The sequence below is a fragment of the Rhinoraja longicauda genome, chromosome 12, assembly GCF_053455715.1.
Source record: "Rhinoraja longicauda isolate Sanriku21f chromosome 12, sRhiLon1.1, whole genome shotgun sequence".
Lineage (NCBI taxonomy): Eukaryota > Metazoa > Chordata > Chondrichthyes > Rajiformes > Arhynchobatidae > Rhinoraja > Rhinoraja longicauda.
The window spans coordinates 32,550,612-32,573,938 of record NC_135964.1 but is presented as its reverse complement, the minus strand read 5'-3'; the positions used below and the strand labels follow the sequence as shown (position 1 = coordinate 32,573,938).

The following is a 23,327-nucleotide window of genomic DNA, read 5'->3' as shown; positions in this document are numbered from 1 at the left end:
GAGAACTATATTCTACAAAATTGATATTGGTGAATGTCTATGCACCAAATTTTGATAATCCGTTATTTTTAAAAAAAATATTTAATACCATTCCAGAATTTGGACAATATAACTTGATAATTGGAGGAGATTTAAATTGTACATTAGATCCTTATTTGGATAGATCTTCAACTCAAAGGAAAACAAAATCCAAGTCGTGTGAATTATTAAACTCTTATATAAATAGTGCAAATATAAAAGATGTTTGGAGGATTGATAATCCTTCAGGCCGAGAGTATTCATTTTATTCACCTGTGCATAAAACTTATTCAAGAATTGACTATTTCTTGGTGGACTCCAAACTTATTCCTTATACGTATAATTCAAAATATCATAATATTATTATATCCGATCATGCCCCTTTAACATTTAGGGTAAAACTCCAAGGAGTAACGGGGAAACAGACTAATTGGAGATTTAATCCGCAAATCTTAAATGAAAAAGCATGTTATGACTATCTTAAATCGCAATTTGAGACTTTTTTTTACGCAAATGACCTTCCTGAAACACCTGCGTCCCTGCTTTGGGAAACATTTAAAGCGTTTGTGAGAGGATGTATTATTGCTTTTCAAGCGTCTCAAAATAAGAAGAAGCGAGCTGAACAACATGACCTAGAAAGTCAGATAAAACAGTTAGACATAACAAATGCCATCGCTCCCTCTATTGAAATACATAATAAAATTGCAGCTCTCAAATATAAGTTAAATTATATTCTCTCAGCTCATATTTTAAGGCTTTTTCAATATACTAAACAAAAACATTTTGAATTTGGAGATAAACCACAGAAATTGCTAGCACGTCAACTCCGTAAATTAGAAGATGATTCTACAATTCATAAAATTAGATCAGAAAATGGAGATTTGTTTAAATTACCTAAGGATATTAATCAGAGATTTTTGCAATTTTATCAGTCATTATATTCATCAAAAATAACAGATAGTTCTGCGCAGATGCAAAACTTTTTGCAGGAATGTAACCTTCCTGGTTTGAATGTGAGTGATAGAAATTTACTGGGCGCAGAAATAACTATGAAAGACGTTGAAGAGACCATTAAATCCATGAAAAATGGGAAGACTCCTGGCCCTGATGGCTTAAATAATGAATTTTATAAAAAATTCAGTGATTTGATCTCTCCACGTTTGCAAACTGTATATAGTCACGCCTTTAAACAACAGAGATTACCACAAACTTTGACTGAATCAACAATAATCCTCATTCCTAAAAAAGATAAGGATTCTGAAGACCCTGGTTCGTATAGGGCGATAGCTCTTTTAAATACTGATCAGAAGATATTAGCGAAAATCTTAGCTCAGAGATTAAGTCTAGTTATAGATAAATTGATACACCCCGATCAATCAGGCTTTATAGCCAAACGATATTCATTTTTCAACTTGAGACGCTTGTTCAATATAATTTATTCAAATAGACTATTAAATGAAGATTTAGCAATCATCTCGCTAGATGCTGAAAAAGCATTTGATCAAGTAGAATGGCCCTATCTTTTCTCAGTGATGGAAAAATTTCAACTAGGTGAAAATTTTTGTTCATGGGTGAAACTTTTATATACATCCCCAACAGCTAGAATATTAACTAATCAAATGCTGTCATCTAAATTTCATTTATCTAGGGGTTGTAGACAAGGATGTCCACTATCACCGCTTCTATTTGCCCTTATTATAGAACCACTTGCTGAGAGTATTAGATCAAATTCAGATATTCATGGCTATAACACTAAACATACAACCAATAAAATTTCTTTATATGCGGATGATGTATTAATATATATTACAAAGCCAGAAATTAGCATTCCGAATTTATTAAATCTCATAACTCAATTTGGTTCATTTTCAGGTTATAGAATTAACTGGTATAAAAGTGAAATTATGCCAATAATGGAGCATAATCCGGCCATACTTCAACAATTTCCTTTTAAAATTGCCTATGAAAAGTTTAAATATCTTGGAATTTACGTGACTAGGAAATATACTTCTTTATTTAAATTAAATTTTCCTCCTTTACTCACTAAATTACACAGAAATATCCAATTTTGGAAAACACTCCCTATATCATTAGTTGGTCGTAGTAATGCTATAAAGATGATCTTTCTTCCACAGCTACTATACTTATTTCAAGCAATTCCGATCTATCTTCCAAAAAAGGTTTTTAAAAAAATTGATTCAATTGTTACTAATTTTATTTGGGACTACAAGACTCATAGAATAAATAAAAGACATCTATGTAAGTCTAAAATTAATGGAGGAATTGCTTTACCTAACTTTTTATTTTATTATTGGGCGGTTAATATTAAAAATATAACCTGCTGGTTGGATGATTCTGATCAACAACCGGATTGGTTAAAGATGGAGAAAGAGGATTGTTTACCATTCGATATTGGTGCGATCCTCTTAGCTCCAATAAATTTAAATAAAAAAACATATGGAGGTAATCCCATTATACACAGTGTTATCCGTACCTGGAAACAATTAAAGCTTACGTTAAAATTGAGTAAATTATCTGTTTTCCTTCCTATTGCGAATAATCCTTCTTTTAAACCGTCTGTCTTAGATAGAGGCTTTGCTCAATGGAAAAGTTATGGAATTAAAAGGGTGGGAGATCTTTATCATAAGGGAACTTTTCTTTCTTTTCAGGATTTACAGCAGAAGTACGGATTACATGTTAATAATTATTTTAGATATTTACAACTTAGAGATTATGTAAAATCACACATGCAAGAATATAAGTTTAGAGGTCCAGAAACACTTGATGTATGCCTGAATCGACATTATAATTCAAATAAATTAATATCCTTTATTTACAATACTCTCCTTGACACTGACATTCCGTCATCAGAATCTTATAGACGAGCATGGGAGGACGAATTGAATCAATTTATAATGCAAGATATATGGGATGAAAGTTTACAACATTACATCAATGTTCATTGAATACTAGACATTCCTTAATACAATTTAAAATAATACATAGATTACATTATTCGAAGACGAAATTAAATAGGATTTTTCCTAGTATCTCTCCTATTTGTGATAAATGTCAATTTCAAGAAGCTAATTTAACTCATATTTTCGTAACTTGTATAAAAATGCAAAACTTCTGGTTGGAGATTTTTTAAATAGTTTCTAAAGTTATTAATAAAAAATTAGATATGGATCCAAAATTAATTATATTAGGATTATCAGAACATACTACAAATTTTACAGTAAATCAGGTACATTTTCTTGATTACAGTCTAATAACTGCGAAAAAATTAATACTTAAATTTTGGAAAAAACCAATAACCCCCACAATTAAAATGTGGACTACGGAAATGACAGAGACCCTGCATTTGGAAAAAATAAGGTTTGCCTTAATCGACAAACCTGAGTTATTTTTAAAAATATGGTCTCCATTTATTGAATTTTTAGAAAAGTAAATGGGTTTGGCACAGGACTAAAATAAAAAATTTAAATTAAAAGTTGAAACTTGAGTTAGGGGTTGGATGTACAACTGTGGTTATTGTCTCCCGGATCTACTCCCTTTAATTTTTATTGTTAGATCCTTTTTTTTTAAACCCTCTTATTCTCTCTCCCCAAGTTTATAGTTTTTTTGGGTTTTTTTTACTTTCTCTCTTCAAAAATTTAAAAATTGAAGCTATGTAAGAACTTTGTAACAAATGTGTTTTTTAATTTCTATTTGCACATATGCTTTTCAAAAAATAAAAAATATTAAAAAAAAAAAAAGGATAGCATGGAAATAAAGCTTTTCACTGTATCTCAATGCACATGACAATAATAAACCAATTACACAGGTAGATGGAGAAGTGGAGTGAAGTTATGGACAGATGAACCATGATCTCAATAGGTTTAAAAGGCCAGCTACCTGTCCCGCTAAACACCTACCCAAAGCTATTATGGGAGGAATAAAGTTTGTATCTGTGCAATTAAGCTTCAGATGTTTTAAAAGTGGAAAAAATGTTACCAATGAGAGCATAGTTTTTTTAGTTGAACATTGTCATAAAATATTTGCCATGAATTTTGGTTACGTTGTATCAAATACTGAAATTGTGAATGTAAACATTTAGAATGGATGTCCAACCAGCAGGTGGTGATGTGGCCAAGAGTGAGGGTTCTTCCCGTAGGTTTTATCTAATGCCTGTTAGCAAGCTACCCAATACAGAACCATCTCTGATTTTCTGGCACCCTTGTTTCCAGAGCCTTGCAGGATTATCCTTCTTGTCAGACCAGCAGAGATCACGGCCTCCACGAGGAGTTGAACAGGCTGCCGAGGAGCCAAGATGGGAGATCACCTGCATGTACTGGAGTTGGGAGATCACCTGCATGTACTGGAGATGGAAATTTTGCCGCAAGTCCAGGCCACCATGCTGTCAGGTGATCCAGAGGGAAGATTCTCTGGAAGGTCAGACAAGGTCCTTATAATTGCCGCAGAGAAAGGAGGAAATATCCTACCCTTCAAATGCCTGGTTTAGTCCAGCTAATAACCAGTAAAATCAGATCTTTGTTATTCATAAGAAACTGCTTTGTGTAGATTAATCTGCCTAATTAGGGACACAGCAGCACAACTAGAAAGTCTTGCCAAAGATGGCACTGGAGTGAGGTGAACCCTGTGTGCTTCTGCCTGGTGGCGAAAGTAAAAGGTTTCTCTCCTGGATAGGGTGCACTTCAAACCCCAGAATAGCTGCAGTCAGAGTTTGCTTCCATTCTGGTTATTGTCAGCGTACTCATTCTCAAAACAAATATTGTTTCCCATATATAGAGGGTAGTTTTGCACTCAGAGTAGTCATTTCTTTCTCGCAACATTCTTATTTAGTGAATGGGCTAACTTTGCCAACTCCTTAACAAAATTATCTTGTCTCTGCAAGGATAATTTTTCTTCTTCAAGATGCTGCAAATTCTTTTCAATTTCTGTTGGAGAACAAAGAAAATAAGGTTGAAAGATATGTTCATAGAATACCTTTCACATTTAATATAGTACTTTAAGAGTGGTTCCTGTGATTAGCTTTAAAAGTAGCAGCTAATTAATGCACAGCAGTGTCCCACGGCAATGAGATGATCACATAACATGTTTTTAAATCTTAAATGAGTTATGCTTACTGCTTTCCCACTACAGGTGTTGAGTGATCTGCTGAGTGGTCTCAGCATTTTCTGTTTGTTTCAGAGCTCCTGACTACGGGTGCTGTATGTACGGAGTTTGTACGTTCTCCCCATGACCGCGTTCCCCCGGTGCTCCAGTTTCCTCCCATACTCCAAAGACGTACAGGTTTGTAGGTTAATTGGTTTCGGTAAAGATTGTAAATTGTCCGTAGCATATAGGATAGTGCTGGTGTACAGGGTGAATGCTGGTCAGCACAGTCTAGGTGGGCCGAAGGGTCTGTTACCATGCTGTATCTCTAAAGTAAACTAAAGCTCAAGTGCTGACACTTACGTGACTGAAATTCTGACATGATTTCTTGAAGTGAATTCGTAGTCAAAAGAATTTCCCATGCAACCTCGTTGTCTGAAAAATAATTAATAGGAAAGTAAACATTGTCAAGTAGTAAAGAAGATGCAATGCTGGAAATCTAAAATAACATTAGTAAGCACTGAAAATATGCAGATCAGACAGCATAGGTGGAGAGTTAACATTTTAGAGAAGGTTTAAAAAGTCATCAACCTGAAACATTAACTGTTCCTTCCCTCATTGATGTTACTTGACCTGACCTGGAATATTTCCACAGTACTTTGCTTTTATTAAAAAATTAATTTGAGGAACTTAAATTTCCTGAAATTCTAATAATTTCCACATGGCTCGTTAAATTAAAAAAAACACTAAACATGAAATTTGTCTGATTAACATATGGTATCATAAGAAATGGCAGCAAGAGTAAGCCGATTAGCTCCTTTTTGGCACATTCCCGATCTAACCCAATGTGCCTTCAAACCATTAATTTCTAAAAATCTAGCAATGTCAGTTTTGAATAGGATTTACGACTGAGCTGCAATAGGTCTTATCCAAAGAATATTAAATATTTACGACCTTTGGGCTGAAGAAAATTGTTATCTCTGTTCTGAATGGCTGATCCTTATTTTGACTGGGAATTCCCCAACCACCTGTAGACATACCCAGGAATGGGAAATGTACTCCACATCTACCTTCGCAAGGCCCTTAGAAACCTTTTCCATACATAAAGCAAACTGTTGCCCTGGACGAAGTAAAACCAGCAGAGCTTCACAGGATGGATGCTTTAATGTGTCTGGGATTACATTAATGCATTTGTATATTTATTCTTGGGAAACATTTGTGGCATTTTCAGGGTCTCCTGTGACTGAGTACAGGTAGTTCTGCCAAGAAAGTCAAGGATATCCTGTTGTAATTGTGAAAGAACATGGATATGGAAGGGATGAAACATGCAGAATTAGGAATATAAAACACACAACACTGCAGTATGAATTCTGAAAGAGAAACAACATGCTTGGCAGGGCAGGCAACCTCCAAATTATCAATTTTATTGTAGTACTAGGAATGAGTCTTTGCCCAGAATTAGAGGAACTAACAATCAAATTAATATAAAGAACCTCAAACCAGTGAGCAGGTGAATCAGATTTTGGGCTTTAACCCAATGACATTGAGAATGCGGGAGAAAAGTGAAGGAGGGGAAGGGTAATGGGCAGACAACCTTTCGGGTACTGACCCTGAACTTCATCTGTGCATTTCCTCCACAGATGCTGCCTGGCCCGCTAAGTTAATCCAGCAGTTTGTTTTTTTACTTTAAATTCCAGCAATTCAGTCTTTTGTGTCTCTCAGGTGAAGGGAAAGTTATAGTGGAAAAAAAATATGATACACAGCTCCAATGTAAGCATCAGTCTGAAGAAGGGTCTCAACCCAAAATGTCACCCATTCCCTCTCTCCTAGATGCTGCCTGACCTGCTGAGTTACTCCAGCATTTTGTGATACCTTCGATTTGTACCAGCATCTGCAGATATATTCCTGCATAATAAGTTTAGTCCATCAAGGAACAATCTCTATTTCATGGTATCATCTGTTGAAACAAAAATGGGGCAAGATAAATGTCTGTACAAATGTACCTTTACTAGTGGCAATTCCATTCGCTATTTTTTGCTGAATAGAACTCAGATTGTTCTGGATCATCCAGAAAACATTCTCCAAACACCCAGCTTCCTTGCACATCTTCCAGAAGTTCGCTGCTTGTCCTACAGCTGATCAGAAATTAGGAATGGTTAACTGTAGAGAAATTACATATTTGCATAGTGTAGATCACTTCGGTAGTTCCCTTCTAAGTACTTTCATTCTAAACACACTTTAATTCCGACGACTAGGCCACAGGGACCTGATGGTTAAGAGACAGGTATGAAAAAAGGGAAAACTGAAAAACAGGAGTTAATATGATGGTCAACTAGTGAAAGTCAAGCATTTTTCCTGTGCACATGTTGGGCAGGCTTACTTTTTGGGAAGTTTTTTTTTCTTCTTTCATTTGGAGAAAACCACATATCTTAATAGATTTGGGGTATTGGGTAAATTAATTATAGCACGAACTAGCAGCTCGTAGGTTGTCAGGTAACAGAGGGGAGAAATAATTTAAAATATCAGTACAGAGGGAAAAATAATGCAAATTGTGTTTAGTTTGAAGAAGTTGGGCAGAAGGATGGGGAAATGTATCGTAGGATGAACCAATTATGTCAAATGGCCTTTTATTACACAATAAACAGTCAGCATTAATTCATGGTGACAACAAATCTGAGCCAGGAACAGAAAATGAAGATACTAGTTTATAACTGAAGGAAATAAACAAACTGATTTAACTTGACCCAGGAAAGGAAATACTGCAGAATAACAACCAATAGGGGACACATTCCCCAAATCACATGCAAATAAAAGTGGAAACTAAAAATACTGGTTTGTTGTTGGTGAGACGTCAAATTATGCAGATATCTATGGGTACAAGGTTTTCACAATGTATTATAAATCCGGCTCTCTATTTACCTTATTACCCTTACGGGACAAAAACATTCCTATTATAGCTTTGTAAAATTTAGCTTACAACTGGTTGTCAAGAATTAAATGTAGCAGAATCTCTGCCAGTTGTGGTTTAATGAAAGATATTTGTGTGTCTGAAGTAGTTGGGAAGTGAGCTGGCCTTGGAATATTTGGAATGAAACCAAAATAGATTATGATTAGTTATAAATATGATAATTAAAATCTGCAATGTCACTTGAACTATGTGTCGTTTTGTTTATTGACCATTTTCAAACAAATCCTTCACTCAATTAAATTTACATTAAGTTCAACACATTGAATTACTGGGTTTTAATACAGCTGTAAAGTAATGTCATGTATATATCTCATACCTGCCAACTTCCTACAAAATATCAGTAAAATTGGCACCCAAGAGCAACTATTATATTTATTAAAATACTATGTTAAAAACTATCTAACCAAATAAAAGGGAGCAGCTCCTTGAGCAGTTGCACCATCTAACAGAATTAAGCATGCAGCAGATCAACTTGATTTATCATATACATAGTTTATCTTTTATTACTCAATAGCTCACAAGGTTCTGTAATTGGAGTTGAAGTCCTTTCTATGATCTCCTCTTGAAAGCCCTGCTGCACATCATCAATCTCCTCGTGGCTTTCACGCTGTAAGAAAACACGTTTAAGTTTGATTCTTGACTTTTCCAAGTTTGATTCTGGGATTTTGGACCTAGAGCTCCCAAACCTCTCCTCCACAGAGGATTTTCCTCAGATCACATCTGATAGATATCAAATGCTTTGACAAGTCAACAATTCCACCATGTCGCCCACCAAGCAGATAGAGGACAAATTGAATGTAATAAGATATTTTTCCCAGTTGGTGGTTCTCAACAGTTGTGTGGTTGCTGAGCTGATATTGGACCACATTCACTGGCCTCCTTTTCCTGCAAGAAGCATTGGGCCCCTAGGTGAAGGAATTTCCAAGAAACCATGGGTGTGCCTGATTCTGCTGCGCATTATAACTATTATAACCCAACCTGACATGAAGCAGTTTCTTTCTGCAGAAATTTACATTTCAATATCATATAGAACTTAAATTTTGATTAACTACATGAATAATTTCAAACGGTATTGATTCCCACAAAAGGTAGAAATCCTAAGACAGCAAATATTGAAAACTCACAGGTCAGGAAACATCAGTGGGAAGAGAAATATAATTAACATTTCAGGTTGAAGACTTACTGGTTTTCAAACAAATTCTGGCTTCCCCCAGTTGGATATTCCCCAATGCACCCCTCCCAACCCTTTCGAATTTGGCGGAAAGTTTCCGCTTTCTTATTCCATTTCCGCCATTCCAATTTCGCCTCACATTTTTCCGCAAAACAGTCGGTAATTGCAAGTTGTCAATTCGGCCGCTAGAGTTCGCTATGGGTTCCGCGAGAAATCCCCCGCGCCCTGGAAGTCTCCCCGAAAATGTGGTACCCAGGCTGGGCAGGACAGCCAATCTCAACCTCATTGGGACTTCCATGGCCGATCGGTGGGTTGAATTTGCAACCTGCGGCCGGGGCTCTGGAACTCCAGCCCAGCTGGAGCCAGCACATCTATCCCCATAGCCGACTTCCTTGGCCGGTTGGATAAACCAGCAAATCTCTGGAACCAAGTGTGCCAGAAAATCAGTGGTGAAACTGTAATGAGTAAATATTAAATTTAAGTGCAAGATTATATAACTATTAATTAATTAAGATGGGGTTAAAATATAAAACAGCAGAAAAGCCAATTACCACCTTTTTGGGCTGATTATCAATTAATGTGCAAATTTACTTCAACATATGCTTAGTCAAGTCACATATATTATTAACTTTCTTCATAACTTGGTCATTCATTTTATGACCATTGTTCTTTTATTCAATACCAAGAGAATTGGGATGTGCAAGGAAAAAGCAAAATAGAAAAAAGTATCTCTGTTCAATAGCCCTTCTATAAATAGCAGAATATACTCATGATAGGCCTGACATTGTACATGTAGTCCAAGAACTACAGACTGTTGAAAATAATAGTCGTTCTTCACACATTAGTGTAGCGCAATGCTTATGCGCATTTGGCATGCATACCTTTTTTTTGCTGAAAAGTTGCATTACGTGCCATATTATGAATTTTGGACATCAAAATTATGAATTTGTAAAATCAAATGTTGGGAGGCTGCCAATGATATCCAAGCCTCATCCTAAGCTTGACAAAATTAAACATCCACACATTTTGGAAGTGAACAGCACAAGAGCAGGCCCTTCAGCCCACAATGTCATGAGCCTGTCAGTAGTTTACATAGGCTGAATTTCTGGCTTTGATGGGTACCACAAACAGTCCTGCTTCTGCTTTCAATGCAGATGGAATTTGCTGATGTCGAGTCTAAACAATAACTTCTTGCTTTGGGTAATGGTATTGAGCAGTATTTCACTAACTGAGCTAGCAAGGATGCCTTCTCCCTCAGGATAAGTGAGTTAGAGTCAATCTGATTCGTGTGAATATCAAATCTGATTCATCTGAATATCATCAGTTTATAGTCATGTTTCAAGATTTTTTAATTCTAAATACACCCACAAAGTATTTAATTACTTGGCAAATTTAGCTCAGCATTTGCACCAAGTCAGCTTACAACACAACAGAAGCACATTATCTAAATTTAAAACAGATGTTTATTTCGAGGGGTAGTGGTAATGGGGAGGGGGGTGCCCGTAATGGCAACGGGAAGGGGGTAAAAGGGTAGGAGCCAGCCCAACTTCATATCTGCCAGATGTAGACACGAGGAACTAGATATGCTGGTTTACAAAAAAAGATACAAAGAGCTAGAGTAACTCAACAGGTCAGGCAGCATTTCTGAAGAACATGGATAGGTGATGTTTTGGGTCAGGACCCTTCTGCAGACCAGACCTGAAACATTACCTATCCATGTTCTCCAGAGATGTTGTTTGACCCGTTTAGTCACACAGCACTGTCTTTCTTTCCAAATCTGCCTTGTTTTGGAGGGGCATGCTCATACATCCTTAATGTTTTGGGTCAGATGTTCAATTTATACATATCTTTGTTGGAAAAATGTCAGGATACCTGCAGTATAAGAAAGGAATTCAGAGAAGTCACAGATGCTGCCTCTGAGTTCCTCCAGTAGTCATCTTTTGCTGAAGATTCCTGCATCTGCATTCTCTCGTGTTTCCATTTAAAACTTAAACTTGCAATGTTTAGAAAGAAAAGTGACAGCAAAAAGTAACTTACAATAGAAAATATTCATGTAATTTTTTTAAAATGCAGAATTTAAGTGGTATTGAAGTGGTTAGATCCATTTGACTTGGCAACTGACACTTGTGGTTAGCCAAGATCTGCCCTTGTCACTAACATATTCCATTTAGTAAATAGTGTAGAGTTACTGAGGAAGTCAAATGTTGCTTTCTATAGATTTATTCCATGAGATTTCATTTCCATGTGAGCTTTCCTTTCATTACTGAACTGATCTAACTGGTGGAGTAATGATGTTGACTATATGTAGCCAGCTCATGGACAGGTAATGTATGGGAATGTTACCTACTCTTGTTCAAATTCTAAGATGTTCTTAAAGATGCTGGAGACAGAAGATCAAATTCCTACCTTCATACTCAGCCTTCCATGCGCAGCAAATTAATTATTAATTCTTAGGAAAAAAACTGCAGATGCTGGTTTAAATCGAAGGTTGACACAAAATGCTGGAGTAACTCAGCGGGTCAGGCAGAATCTCAGGAGAGAAGGAATGGGTGACGTTTCGGGTCGAGACCCTTCTTCAGACTGATGTCAGGGGAGAGGGAGGGACAAAGATAGGAGGTGGTAGGAGACAGGAAGACTAGTGGGAGAACTGGAAAGGGGAGGGGAAAGAGAGGTCCCTCTCTTTCCCCTCCCCCTTCCCAGTTCTCCCACTAGTCTTCCTGTCTCCTACTACATCCAATTATTGATTCTTGGTCAGGTTCTCTAGTGCAGAAGAAATTGAAATTGTACTTTGCATTGTACTTCAACCACTGGCAATCTTATAATTGAGTAAATTTGGAAATGGGAATTTCAATATATTTTCAATACATTTCAACTTTAAGCTTACCTGATCTATATTTGTGCTTGAATCACTGCAGTTTCCATTGTTTGACTCATTTTTCTCTGTAGAAAGAAGCATACACTTAATTATATGACATTCTCAGACAATCAAGAATATTTTTAATTTTATTTTAAAAATGCATAAATTCGCTTCCTCTTTGTGAGCACGCAGGTAGAACATAACAAACTGCAAATAAACCTTGAACAAAAAAACCCCCAAAAGGTTATTTTAGAAGCATAATCAATATCCAAGCTAAATAGAAGGTGGACACAAAATGCTGGAGTAACTCAGCTGGACAGGCAGCATCTCTGGAGAGAAGGAATGGGTGACGTTTCGGGTCGAGACCCTTCAGTCCAAGAGAAATATGCAGGTTACCACAAACAAACAATCAGAAGAAAATAAAAAAAATTGACACTAAAGGAGGACTAAGGAAAACAATTTAAGAACAAAATTAATAAGAAGTTGAAATAATATTGAAAGAAGATATAGTATTCTACAAGAATGTTAAAGAGAAAATTAGAGATAAAAGTATGAAACATGAGCAAGATGAACACACAGAATGGCAGAGAATGGTCAGAAATATCAAAGAAAGCATAATTTTTAATAAAGAAGAGGATGACATTCAAAAAGAATGGGAAAAGTACTAAACTGTCGAAACCGAAGGAAAATCAATTCTAGGCCAGAATTGTATGCAACACATGTACCTGGGTGGAAGTAATAGAGATCTAATTTACACAAACAACATTTCATAAAAAAGGACAAGGTTTTGGTGGAAAGATGCAAGTAGGTGCTCAAGTACTCAAAGTGCAGGAGGAACACTTAGGATAACTTCGAAAACCTCAAGTCCATGCACCAACAGCAGACAAGAGCTCAACCCAAAACGTCACATATTCCTTTTCTCTAGTGATGTTTAAATTTTTTTTTTTTAATTTCATATTTCAGATACAGCGCGGAAACAGGCCTTTTCGGCCCACCAAGTCCGCGCCGCCCAGCGATCCCCGCACATTAACACTATCCTACACACACTAGGGACAATTTTTACATTTACCCAGTCAATTAACCTACATACCTGTACGTCTTTGGAGTGTGGGAGGAAACCGAAGATCTCGGAGAAAACCCACGCAGGTCACGGGGAGAACGTACAAACTCCTTACAGTACAGCACCCGTAGTCAGGATCGAACCTGAGTCTCCGACGCTGCATTCGCTGTAAGGAGGCAAGTCTACCGTTGCGCCACCGTGTTATCTGACCCACTGGAGTACTTCTCGCTACAATCGACTAGTTCGGGTAATGATGATGCTGGGATATATGGAATACTTAATAAAAAAAGGCTACAGAAATTTAAGAAAGAAATACATTAGAATCTAAAAGTTTCAGTCATGATTAATTGTTCCAATAGCACAAAAACTATGCTATAATCACTTTTGAAATTGCTGTCTCTCATCACTTACATTATGGTTTGGGGAGAAACAACTTTAACAACATAAGCATATGATACCAAATCAGGACTACAGCTAGCAACTTGGGAAAATAAAACTTAGTACAGACAAAGTTAGAAAATTTGCAGACATGGTCTCATAAGTGACCAATGAATATGAGACGTAATAGAGTGTGGTAGAAAGGAAACAAATGGTTACCCTACCTTAGGAAAAGAAAAACTTGGAAGAGAAAAAAACCCAACGATAAAGGACAACACATCATTTAAAGCAGGATCGTCAGTCAGCAAAGCAACTGAAAAGTTAACATTGCATTTTGTTTAATTGAGATTATAACATTCAAATTAAATCTCGCTGAACAATGTGGCTATTATGGCTGCACTTAGCACTATGAACTTTCTAGCTTTTTCCCACAAAATAGGACATAGAATCATGGGAGAAATTGGAAAAAAAACAATTTACAAGAACTGAGAATTCACAACAGAATTAGAAACAAATGAACAGATGGGTCTTTTATTTTGTGAAAAGATTTAGCAATGACCTTGTTTGGATGAGGTGGTGCAGAGTAAATGTCCATGTGGGAGAATCGAAAAGTAGAGGCCATAAAATAAAAGGTATTACCATAAATCAATCTGATAGGGAAACCAGAGAGATTACATGAACTATATGTCCACAGGAACCGAGACAACTTGCATAAAAAGAAACATAAATTGTTACTTAAGAGAGAAGCGAGCATTGAAATTGGGATGAGGAAGATGGAATAAGAAAAGATTCACATGCCATGCAGCACAAACTAGTATGGCTGAATGGTCTTTTTCTATTAGTTTTGTATACTTCCTTCAGAAGAATGCTGCGCCACACTATTCACAAATGACTGATTAATTGCCAACACACTGAACCCCATCATTTGTATACATTTTAACTCAGCCCGTACAATCAAAAATCAAGTGATCATACCTAACATGGGAAGGGGACAAAGAGTTGGATTTCCAGTAGAAACCTGAAAAAGAAACAAAAATGCTGCTAGTTTAAATACAAGCAGGAAAATGTATAGCGTAATGTATTTCTTTGAAACAAAATGTATTGGTGGCTAGAAAGTACAGATTTAACATAACAGCACCGATCTGATATAGTAAATTTGTTTTGCATAGTGACTTATGTTCTAGCCCACATTCCCTGAAAAAGTGGAAGATTTAATTATGGCTTCCAAAATAATTAGATACAAATGTAAATGGAAAATATTACTGACAGTTGGCATGGTAATGGGTCTATTTTAAATACTTTTTGTGAAATGCTGTCTCAACTGAATGGCCTCCTCCTGTGCCATGATATCCTATAAATGTACATTCAAGTCATACATGATAATCTTGGCTTTATTCAGTTAATATAACTAATATCACCACCATTTCATGGAATCAACTTGGCTAAAATATAAAAAGGAAGTGCTGGAAATACTCAGCAAGTTGTTATGGGAGAAGAATCAATGCAAATACAGTCAACCTTCATTGATTAGCATAATCAGGGCATTGATGGTGCCCAACTGGTAGATTTCCAGACTATTGGATATTATTTATTTTACTATCTCAACACTCAATTTTATTTTAGTTGTTACAATGGAGTATAATAGGTTTATCAGTGAATGCGGTGAGTTGTAAGGGGACACAACAAACATTACTGGGTGAGCTGGATTCCTAATCATCAGGATTCCCATTGTCGGCGAGTTTCACAGTGGAACCAATGGGTACAAACTACTCGTGCTGAGGCTGATGGAGGACGCAAATGGACTACACTAACAGCATCTTTTCATATCATATCATATATCATATATCTACAGCCGGAAACAGGCCCTTTTCGGCCCTCCAAGTCCGTGCCGCCCAGTGATCCCCGTACATTAACACTATCCTACACCCACTAGGGACAATTTTTACATTTACCCAGCCAATTAACCTACATACCTGTACGTCTTTGGAGTGTGGGAGGAAACCGAAGATCTCGGAGAAAACCCACGCAGGTCACGGGGAGAACGTACAAACTCCTTACAGTGCAGCACCCGTAGTCAGGATCGAACCTGTGTCTCCGGCGCTGCATTCGCTGTAAAGCAGCAACTCTACCGCTGCGCTACCGGATGTGGATTATTTTTAACCTGCTAATCAATGCATTTCTGGATAAATGCAAATGGATGGATTGTTTCTCCTAACCCTGGTTGACCACCCAGAACCAGATACTGAGAATTAAATTAAAACAATTCGGTACTCAATACAAAATGACATAAAATAAGATAATTTCTCAAATAAAGTTGTGTTAATACGCCAAGCAATAAACATAAATTACTGACTAATGAACGCCACAATTGATGGAATCAGATGGCAGGCCAGGTATCTTTTTGAATGCAAGATGAGGCCTGGGTTCATGATACACGTCTTTAAAAAACCATTCAATTCTAATTGCCATAACTTTGAGGGGAGTCACACTCATTATAGGGCAGGTGCCTAGAACATGGGAAGGTGGAAAGTCACAGAAAGGTGGGACTGTCCCATTTGAGCCCAAAAGGTCTAAGGTGACACACAGATAAATCATCAAGTATCACACCATATCATCAGCTATCCCATTTAAGCAACAAATCCAGACAACCATCTTGAGGGGGAGACAGTAAGAATATTGAGATTCTCCACACTAGTCCGTAGCAATTGGGTGGAAACTGAATCTCACTCGTGCTCAATGTACATAGAGATTTATGGCAACATGTTGCATGGCACTTAAGATATTCAACCCCTACGAGGTAAAAAAAACCAAGTTATCGAAGGGGGAGCTGGTCAAAAATGTTACCAAATATGCTTACTTACTATGAGCAACGAATACATTTCTACTTCAAATAATGTTTGACTTGTTTAAAATCTGATTATATCTTACATTTGATGTTAACGTGATTACAAATCATGGCAGTTTTGGAATTTTAATTTAGTCTCAAATTAAGTCTGGATATTTAAAATAAGCTGCTTGTGATGAAAGTGACTGTATGAGGTCAGTGTACGTACCAGTTATGGTAAAAAGTCAGAATGTTAGTGATTTTTGTCTGTGGGTGCAGTGTTTTTAAGAAGAGAGACATCACACTCATGAGCGGCAACTGCATAGCCATCAGAAAGGTGTGACTTGGCCCCATTAGAGTCTGAAGGGCTCAGGTCACAGCCAACTGAATTATCAAATGCAACAATTAGGGTGCTGCAGTCTTCTATGGATTAAAGCATAACCCTTGTTCAATTTGTGGAGAAGCATTCAGTATTAAATAGTTTAACATATATTGATGGCAAGTGAAATGTTCTGCCTCACAGTATCATTATTTATATCTGCTTGTACACTTTGTAGATGTTGCCATCGATGCCAGATTTGCCAGTCCTTGCTCAGTTCATTGATACCTGAAAGCGAACTTTCGACACAGAATGAAATCCCTCCTCGGTGATATTCTGATGTACCTCTCTCAATTGGGCTTCTTGAGTGCCTCCCGGGCTATCTCCAGCGAGCATGGATAACGACCAATCTGTTCAGCAGAGAAGGATTAAAGGCGAGGAGCATACGAACAAGATACTCTGTAGAATCAAACTCAAGGATATCATGGAGGATTTGTCGAAGCAAAAATCATTCATCATTTATTCTGAGACGATGACTTAAATGTAGAAACTCCAAATATTTCCAATCAGGGCAGTTCTAATATTAATCAGGCTGACAGTAGTGGCTCTATGGTAGTACTCTTGCATGTAACTCAGAAGATTGAGAATTCAAAGCCGTCCTATAACGGGATTACATTGTTAGACTGGTAATGCGGCAGTGAATGAGTACGGCACTGCTGATTGTGCTCCCTTCGGTCGAAATGGTTCTCATCCAGTTTTTCAGATTTATGTAATAAATCCCATACAACTATTTGAAAGCGAAGCAGAGTTTAACTCTGTTCTGTGCCGTGAAAAACATCGGGGGGGGGGCATCCAGTTATTAATAGATTACTATTTGTGGGGCTATGTTATACACAGAAATTCCTGCACAACAGTAACCATGGAAGTAAATCGTTGACAAAATATCCTGGCTTTTAAAGCTCCTAAAAGATGCTGTGCAACAGGTAGGATTGTTGTTACTGTTGTTACATAAGTAGAAAACAAAAGGTGGCACAGCAACGCAGCTGTTGGCTCACAGCACCAGAGACTTGGGTTCGATCCTGACATCGGGTCCTGTGTGTGGAGTTTGCTCATTCACCCAGTGACCGCAGGTTTCTTCCCACATCCCAACGAGGCTCAGGTGTGTAGATTAATATGTAGGGAGTGGAGGAGAAAGTGAGATAAAACCATTGTGAAAATGTGTCCCTGTCTCCCTAGGGTATGTGGGTTAGATTACGGATACGTACATTGATAGAACAACACAGAAGAACATCTGAATTGAACACATGAATCTAGCAATCAATTGCATTTGTAGATACAAATTAACAAAACTATCTATTAGCCAGCAATTCCACACGATGGTGGGTACAATCAAAGATTTCAAGAAACGATCAACACGGCTGGTGAAAGTATACGTACTGCTTCTCTTGATCAACTAAATTTAGCAGCACCATGACCCAGTAAGTGTTTTACTACTTAAGCAATACTAAAGATTTCCCAACTAAAACACAGAACTGTCCAATTATCAGTCTGGGTCATATTCCAATGAAGCGTAGTCCCATTGCTTTTGTACGAGTTGTGCTTCATCAGATCTTAGTCACTTTCACTGCCGAGTACACCATTAAAGTAATAATAGCCAATAACATGGGTCATCTCTCTGCTAAATGAAAAGCACAATAAACAATTTTCTTTGCATACATGAGGACATATAAAGTGCCAAAAAAAGTCACAAAGTCAGCTTTCCATTTCTCCAGTAGTAGCACGGGATCCAAAAGCAACAGGAATATACTCAGGAGGTGGGGAAACCCTCAGCTAAAGTTGGAGAACCAACTGACATAACTGGAACAGGTGAACTGAAGTGACCCTGAGCTCTGCTGAGTCTGTATCTAGAAATCCATCCAAGTACAAGTGTGATATTATTTAAAACAATATATTTCATAAGATCACAATATGAATTAGATTTTCTTCTATATTTGGATTTTATTCAGCTAATGTAATAAAAGCTTTAAGTGCATCATTAACATTTGGGTTATACATACCATCCAAAGACTTGCTCATCCTTTTTGCGCGAGCACTGCTGGAGTTGCACGGTGTCTGAAATACCCAGGATACAATAAGGTGCTGTGGAAACTGATATCACAACTAACTAGTCACAGCAACCCCCAAGAGATATATTACTTAATTTTTTTTCTATTACTATTCAAGGACTTTTTATCATTGTCAAATTGCTAAATTCAAACTTTTGCAATTTATATTACAAAACAATAAAAGCAGTCAATTTAAAAATTAAGCAAAGTCAATTTAAAAATGGAACTGCTTAAAATTATTTGAAGTAAGGCATGATTATGTTACCAACCTCAACTTGCTTTCCATCATCATTTTCAAGCCTAGTTTGTTTCGATCCATTTTCTTAAAGTAAAGACATGTAAATAACAGTCTTTTAATTATTGATGAATTTAATTGTATTGAAACAACTTTGTTCAACAGCTTCTGCCTATTTTCTGCTGAAATGGCCATTTCATTAATCATCAAACCAATAAAACAATGAACTTGAATTAGGGTTATGATAATAAAGAATTCCTTGGAAAATATGTTCCCGTAACATTTTTTGTAACTATAGAGTGAAATGTACATGCAATGGTGGCTTAAAATCAGGTTTGATTGTGTGAGTTTTTTACAGAGCATTAATTAACTGCATTTAAAATCCAAGAGAGCAGTCAAGCAGCAAAAATTAAATATAGGACTGGTACAATTCGTTTGGTTAAGAATCAAAGCAGATTGGAATGTAAAATGCCCACTTATCTTTGTTAATTAGTTAAATATCTCACATCACCTGGTACCACCTGGGTGCTTAGTTCAATATCCAAGAGACAGTATGTCAGAGAATGCAGTGCTCCCTCTACACTGCAGAGAAGCATCATTGTGGATTATGTAATTAAGGTCTCAACTGAGTCCTGAATTTAAACCAATTGCCTGAAAATAAAGGCCCCAATATTGAGAAAAGTTAATTGTGCAGAGCCAATTCAGTTGTTCATTTTAGAGTAAGAAACGTTTGTGAAGGCAGGCACAAAAGACAGAGGTATACAACCAAACAATCTGATTATTTCCATGACAAGTAAGTTTCTTTCATACCCCCTTATATGTTCTTGTATGGTTGTAACCCTTTGGGAACTGGCTGTATTTTAGCCTCAATACCAATGTATTCAGCATCAGTACCAAATGCATTTCAACCAACTGAATATTCATAATTGCTCTGAATGAACAAATATCCTAACTGCAGAATAAAAATGGAGAGGAATGAAAACATAAAAAACAAAACCATTATGATTTATGAATACAGATTCTGCAATGCAAGGGAATCACGAGCAACATACATTACCATTTTATACAATATATCTATAGTGGATTTGGGGCAAAAGTTTCTCCTCTGAGGAACAGCCATTGTTGTGAGATTTGGAAAAGGTCACACGAGTCCCAGGTTGAATCACCTGGATAGTTATGAACCAATCTTATGTTTGTTCAATTAACTAACCAGTTGCAGCAGACAAACAACATACATGCAAAAGATATAAGCATAATACGATCTTATCTTCAAGAAACTGATAGAACAAATGTTCCACTCCTATTTATAATTACATTTTGCGATTCAAACAACATAATCACAGGAAACAGAAGCAGTAGACTTTGATTCTGCTACACCAGTCAGTAAGACCATGGCTGATCTTTTACTTCAATGCCACTATTCAGCATTAACCCCATATGCTTAGCCAAATCGATGCCTTCCACATGTAATATGTCAGCCCAAAAAACAAATGTTAATGCACGTTTACTCACTCGATTTAAAACTGACTTGTATGTGGGTGCCAGTAGATATTGGCCAGTCATCGCTGTCATCTGTGTCAGAACTGATTATTCTTAAAAAAAAGAAACCATGTTTAATTGTTGGTGCAGTGATACAACAATAGCATATTTTTCAGGGCAGACTGATTTTGTCTGATAATGAATTGGAAGCCTGGCTTACATTTCTTCTCACTAAAATCAATGGAAATAAACACCATCCCACAAAGTCAAGATCTACGCAGCGGAGAAGGCAAAGATGTCCTATTCATACATGAATATGCTGTAGCAAAAGTATATCAACCCAGACACCACACACAGCAAAGGCACACAAAGCCCAGGCATAGTCCTCTTCATCAGCATCTGGGAACCGACAAATCAGTCGGGCATCAACCTGATGCAGTTGTGTTCGTAGAATCGTTCTTTCCATTCAGCAGGACAGACAACCAGAAGAGACAGCAGGATGGTATACAAGTCAGCTGACAATGACCCTGGGAGTCTCCAACCCTGTGAACGCTCATGGTGCGAGTGTCCAGTAAAGGCTTTGCTGGCTTTCACCAGCTAGTGAATCGGGAATGCATTCCTATGCCATTTCAACCAATTTACCAACCAATCCGGACACCAAGAATCTGAAGATATAATCTCCAACTTCCCTTTATTCCTTCATAACACTCAATTTCTTCCCATTTATTGTCCTTCCCTTGCTTTTTACACCTCACCACTGCATTTCTTTTCTAAATTAAATTCCATTTGCTCTTGTTCTGCTTAGCTGAGGTCAATTGGAGGAATCTGGTACCTTTACTGCAGCATATTGTAGTTCACAAAGAATGCAGCAGCCTAAATGTCATCGGAAGGCAGAGGCCAATACTAGAGGCTCCAGCAAGGGTCTGCACCACATCTATGGATTCCACTGATGTTTTGAATAACAAAGCCAGTACAGAAAGAGGAGTCTTTTACAGATAGTTTTTCAATTAATCAGGAGAAGCTGCAGGCACTTTCCCACAGTGGTTTATTGATTTAATTAGCGTGGCTGGCTCTGGCGAAGGTACGAATGCTTTCAGGTAATTATTAAAACATTCACATTCCTTCCTTCCCACCAGCTACTTTGATACCTGCATATTATTCTTTATGCTTTCCTGAATGAGCTACCTTGCTTCCTCTGCTTTCTGGAGAAAATATGGCAACCGCATCCGCTGTATGTATTGATAATTTGAACTACCAGGTAATTTACTTTATGGTGAATGTTCACCAACAAAAAGCATAATCTTCCCTGAGTGGAGTGACAGAGAGTATCCTCCTGAACCACTGAATATTCCTGGTTTAATTGTCCACCTAAACCCATAGAGTTGTCTTTCAACTCTGCAGTGACTTAATCTGCTCAAACACTTGAATCCAAAGGAGCCACAGGCCAAGCTGGCAACTAGGCCAAGCTGACTTTCCTGAAGTTTTCTTAAATGACAATTTCTTGTGCCTGAAAATCACTTACCTTTTTCTTGTGGTGGCACTTCTCTTGTTAATATTGGCCTTAAAGAAATAAAATGCAAAAAATAAAATTGCAATGAAAATGTAGATTATAAAAGGAACATCTATTAATTACTTTCTATATTTAATTGCATGGAAAGTTAATTATTCCCACTCGTCTGACAATAGATCAGAGGAAACAATACTCTTGAGACTCTGCGGGCTTTATAATATTCACATTCCTTGTACAATATCAGGTTGAAGGAAGGCACAAAGTGGAGATCATTGGGAATCAGGACCCATCTCCTTTCTAATCCAAACCCATGATCTGCATAGATGCTTCATGCAATAGTCATTGCCCAAGTGAACAACCTGTGCAATGTTCCTGTAGGTGCACAGAAGGTCCATGTGACACTACAATGGAAGGCAACTATAAACTTCATGGTCCCTGGTGATGCAAGATGGATCACCGCTGTAGTTCTCTGTGAACCAAGGGGGTCACAATCTCATCAGGTTTCAAACTTTGGTTTGGATCCTGATTTAATTATTCTAGGCCCAGGCTAGCAGTACTCCATTAAACTTGTGCAACAATATAGTAGTATCTGTTTTTGATTCAAAGTGACTCACAAAGTTTTAATATAAGAAAATAACTGCAGATGCTGGTACGAATCGAAAGTCTGAAGAAGGGTCTCGACCCGAAACGTCACCCATTCCTTCTCTCCCGAGATGCTGCCTGACCTGCTGAGTTTATTCATTTTGTGAATAAACACAAAGTTCTAATTGTCATGCCAAATAAACTATAGATTACACAGGGCAAATACCAGAAGGACATAAATACTGTGCCAACTTACTGACATCTTAGGTTGATGAAGTGCATTATTCTTCTTTGTTTCCATGATGCCTTTATCAGTATGACTGCCAGCAATATTGCCTTCGAAGACAAATAATTGATTAAAACTCATATTTCAATCTATGCCTGAAAATTCAGATTCACTGTTATAAACCAAATTATTCATTCAATTGATATCTGCCAAATATAAGCTTGAACTAAAAAGTTTCAAACTTTGGCCCAAGAATAGTGGAGCAGCAGATTTGCTGCTTACAGTGCCAGAGACCCGAATTCAATCCTGACTATGGGTGCTGTCTGTTGGGAGTTTGCATGTTCTCCCTTTGACCATGTGGATTTTCTCCAGATGCTCTGGTTTCCTCCCACCTTACTTTCCTTCCGACCACAAGGTAGGAATGCATTCAGGTGATTATTTAACCATTCCCATTCCTCCCTTCCACCAGCTATTTTGATACCTGCATATTATCCTCCA

General features: G+C 37.3%; 2 protein-coding genes across 2 annotated transcripts in view; one reads left to right on the top strand and one right to left on the bottom strand.

The window, feature by feature from the left end:
* LOC144598880 (RCC1 and BTB domain-containing protein 1-like) overlaps nucleotides 1-8,235 on the top strand; it is a 51,139-nt gene extending 42,904 nt beyond the window's left edge. Inside the window, exon 13 of the mRNA XM_078409432.1 lies at nucleotides 4,248-8,235. The gene's annotated coding sequence lies outside the window, so the exon portion shown is untranslated. The remainder of the gene's footprint in view (nucleotides 1-4,247) is intronic.
* The window catches only part of LOC144598444 (uncharacterized), a 91,930-nt gene continuing 71,332 nt past the window's right edge, over nucleotides 2,730-23,327 (bottom strand). The window contains exons 27-38 of the mRNA XM_078408587.1: nucleotides 22,860-22,939; nucleotides 22,034-22,071; nucleotides 20,545-20,624; nucleotides 19,067-19,119; nucleotides 18,750-18,804; nucleotides 16,981-17,102; nucleotides 14,525-14,567; nucleotides 12,139-12,194; nucleotides 8,603-8,690; nucleotides 7,119-7,250; nucleotides 5,479-5,550; nucleotides 2,730-4,958 (exon numbers count right to left, since the gene is read on the bottom strand). Of these exons, the coding sequence (XP_078264713.1) occupies nucleotides 4,834-4,958; nucleotides 5,479-5,550; nucleotides 7,119-7,250; nucleotides 8,603-8,690; nucleotides 12,139-12,194; nucleotides 14,525-14,567; nucleotides 16,981-17,102; nucleotides 18,750-18,804; nucleotides 19,067-19,119; nucleotides 20,545-20,624; nucleotides 22,034-22,071; nucleotides 22,860-22,939 (944 nt within the window). The 3' untranslated portion in view covers nucleotides 2,730-4,833. The remainder of the gene's footprint in view (nucleotides 4,959-5,478; nucleotides 5,551-7,118; nucleotides 7,251-8,602; nucleotides 8,691-12,138; nucleotides 12,195-14,524; nucleotides 14,568-16,980; nucleotides 17,103-18,749; nucleotides 18,805-19,066; nucleotides 19,120-20,544; nucleotides 20,625-22,033; nucleotides 22,072-22,859; nucleotides 22,940-23,327) is intronic.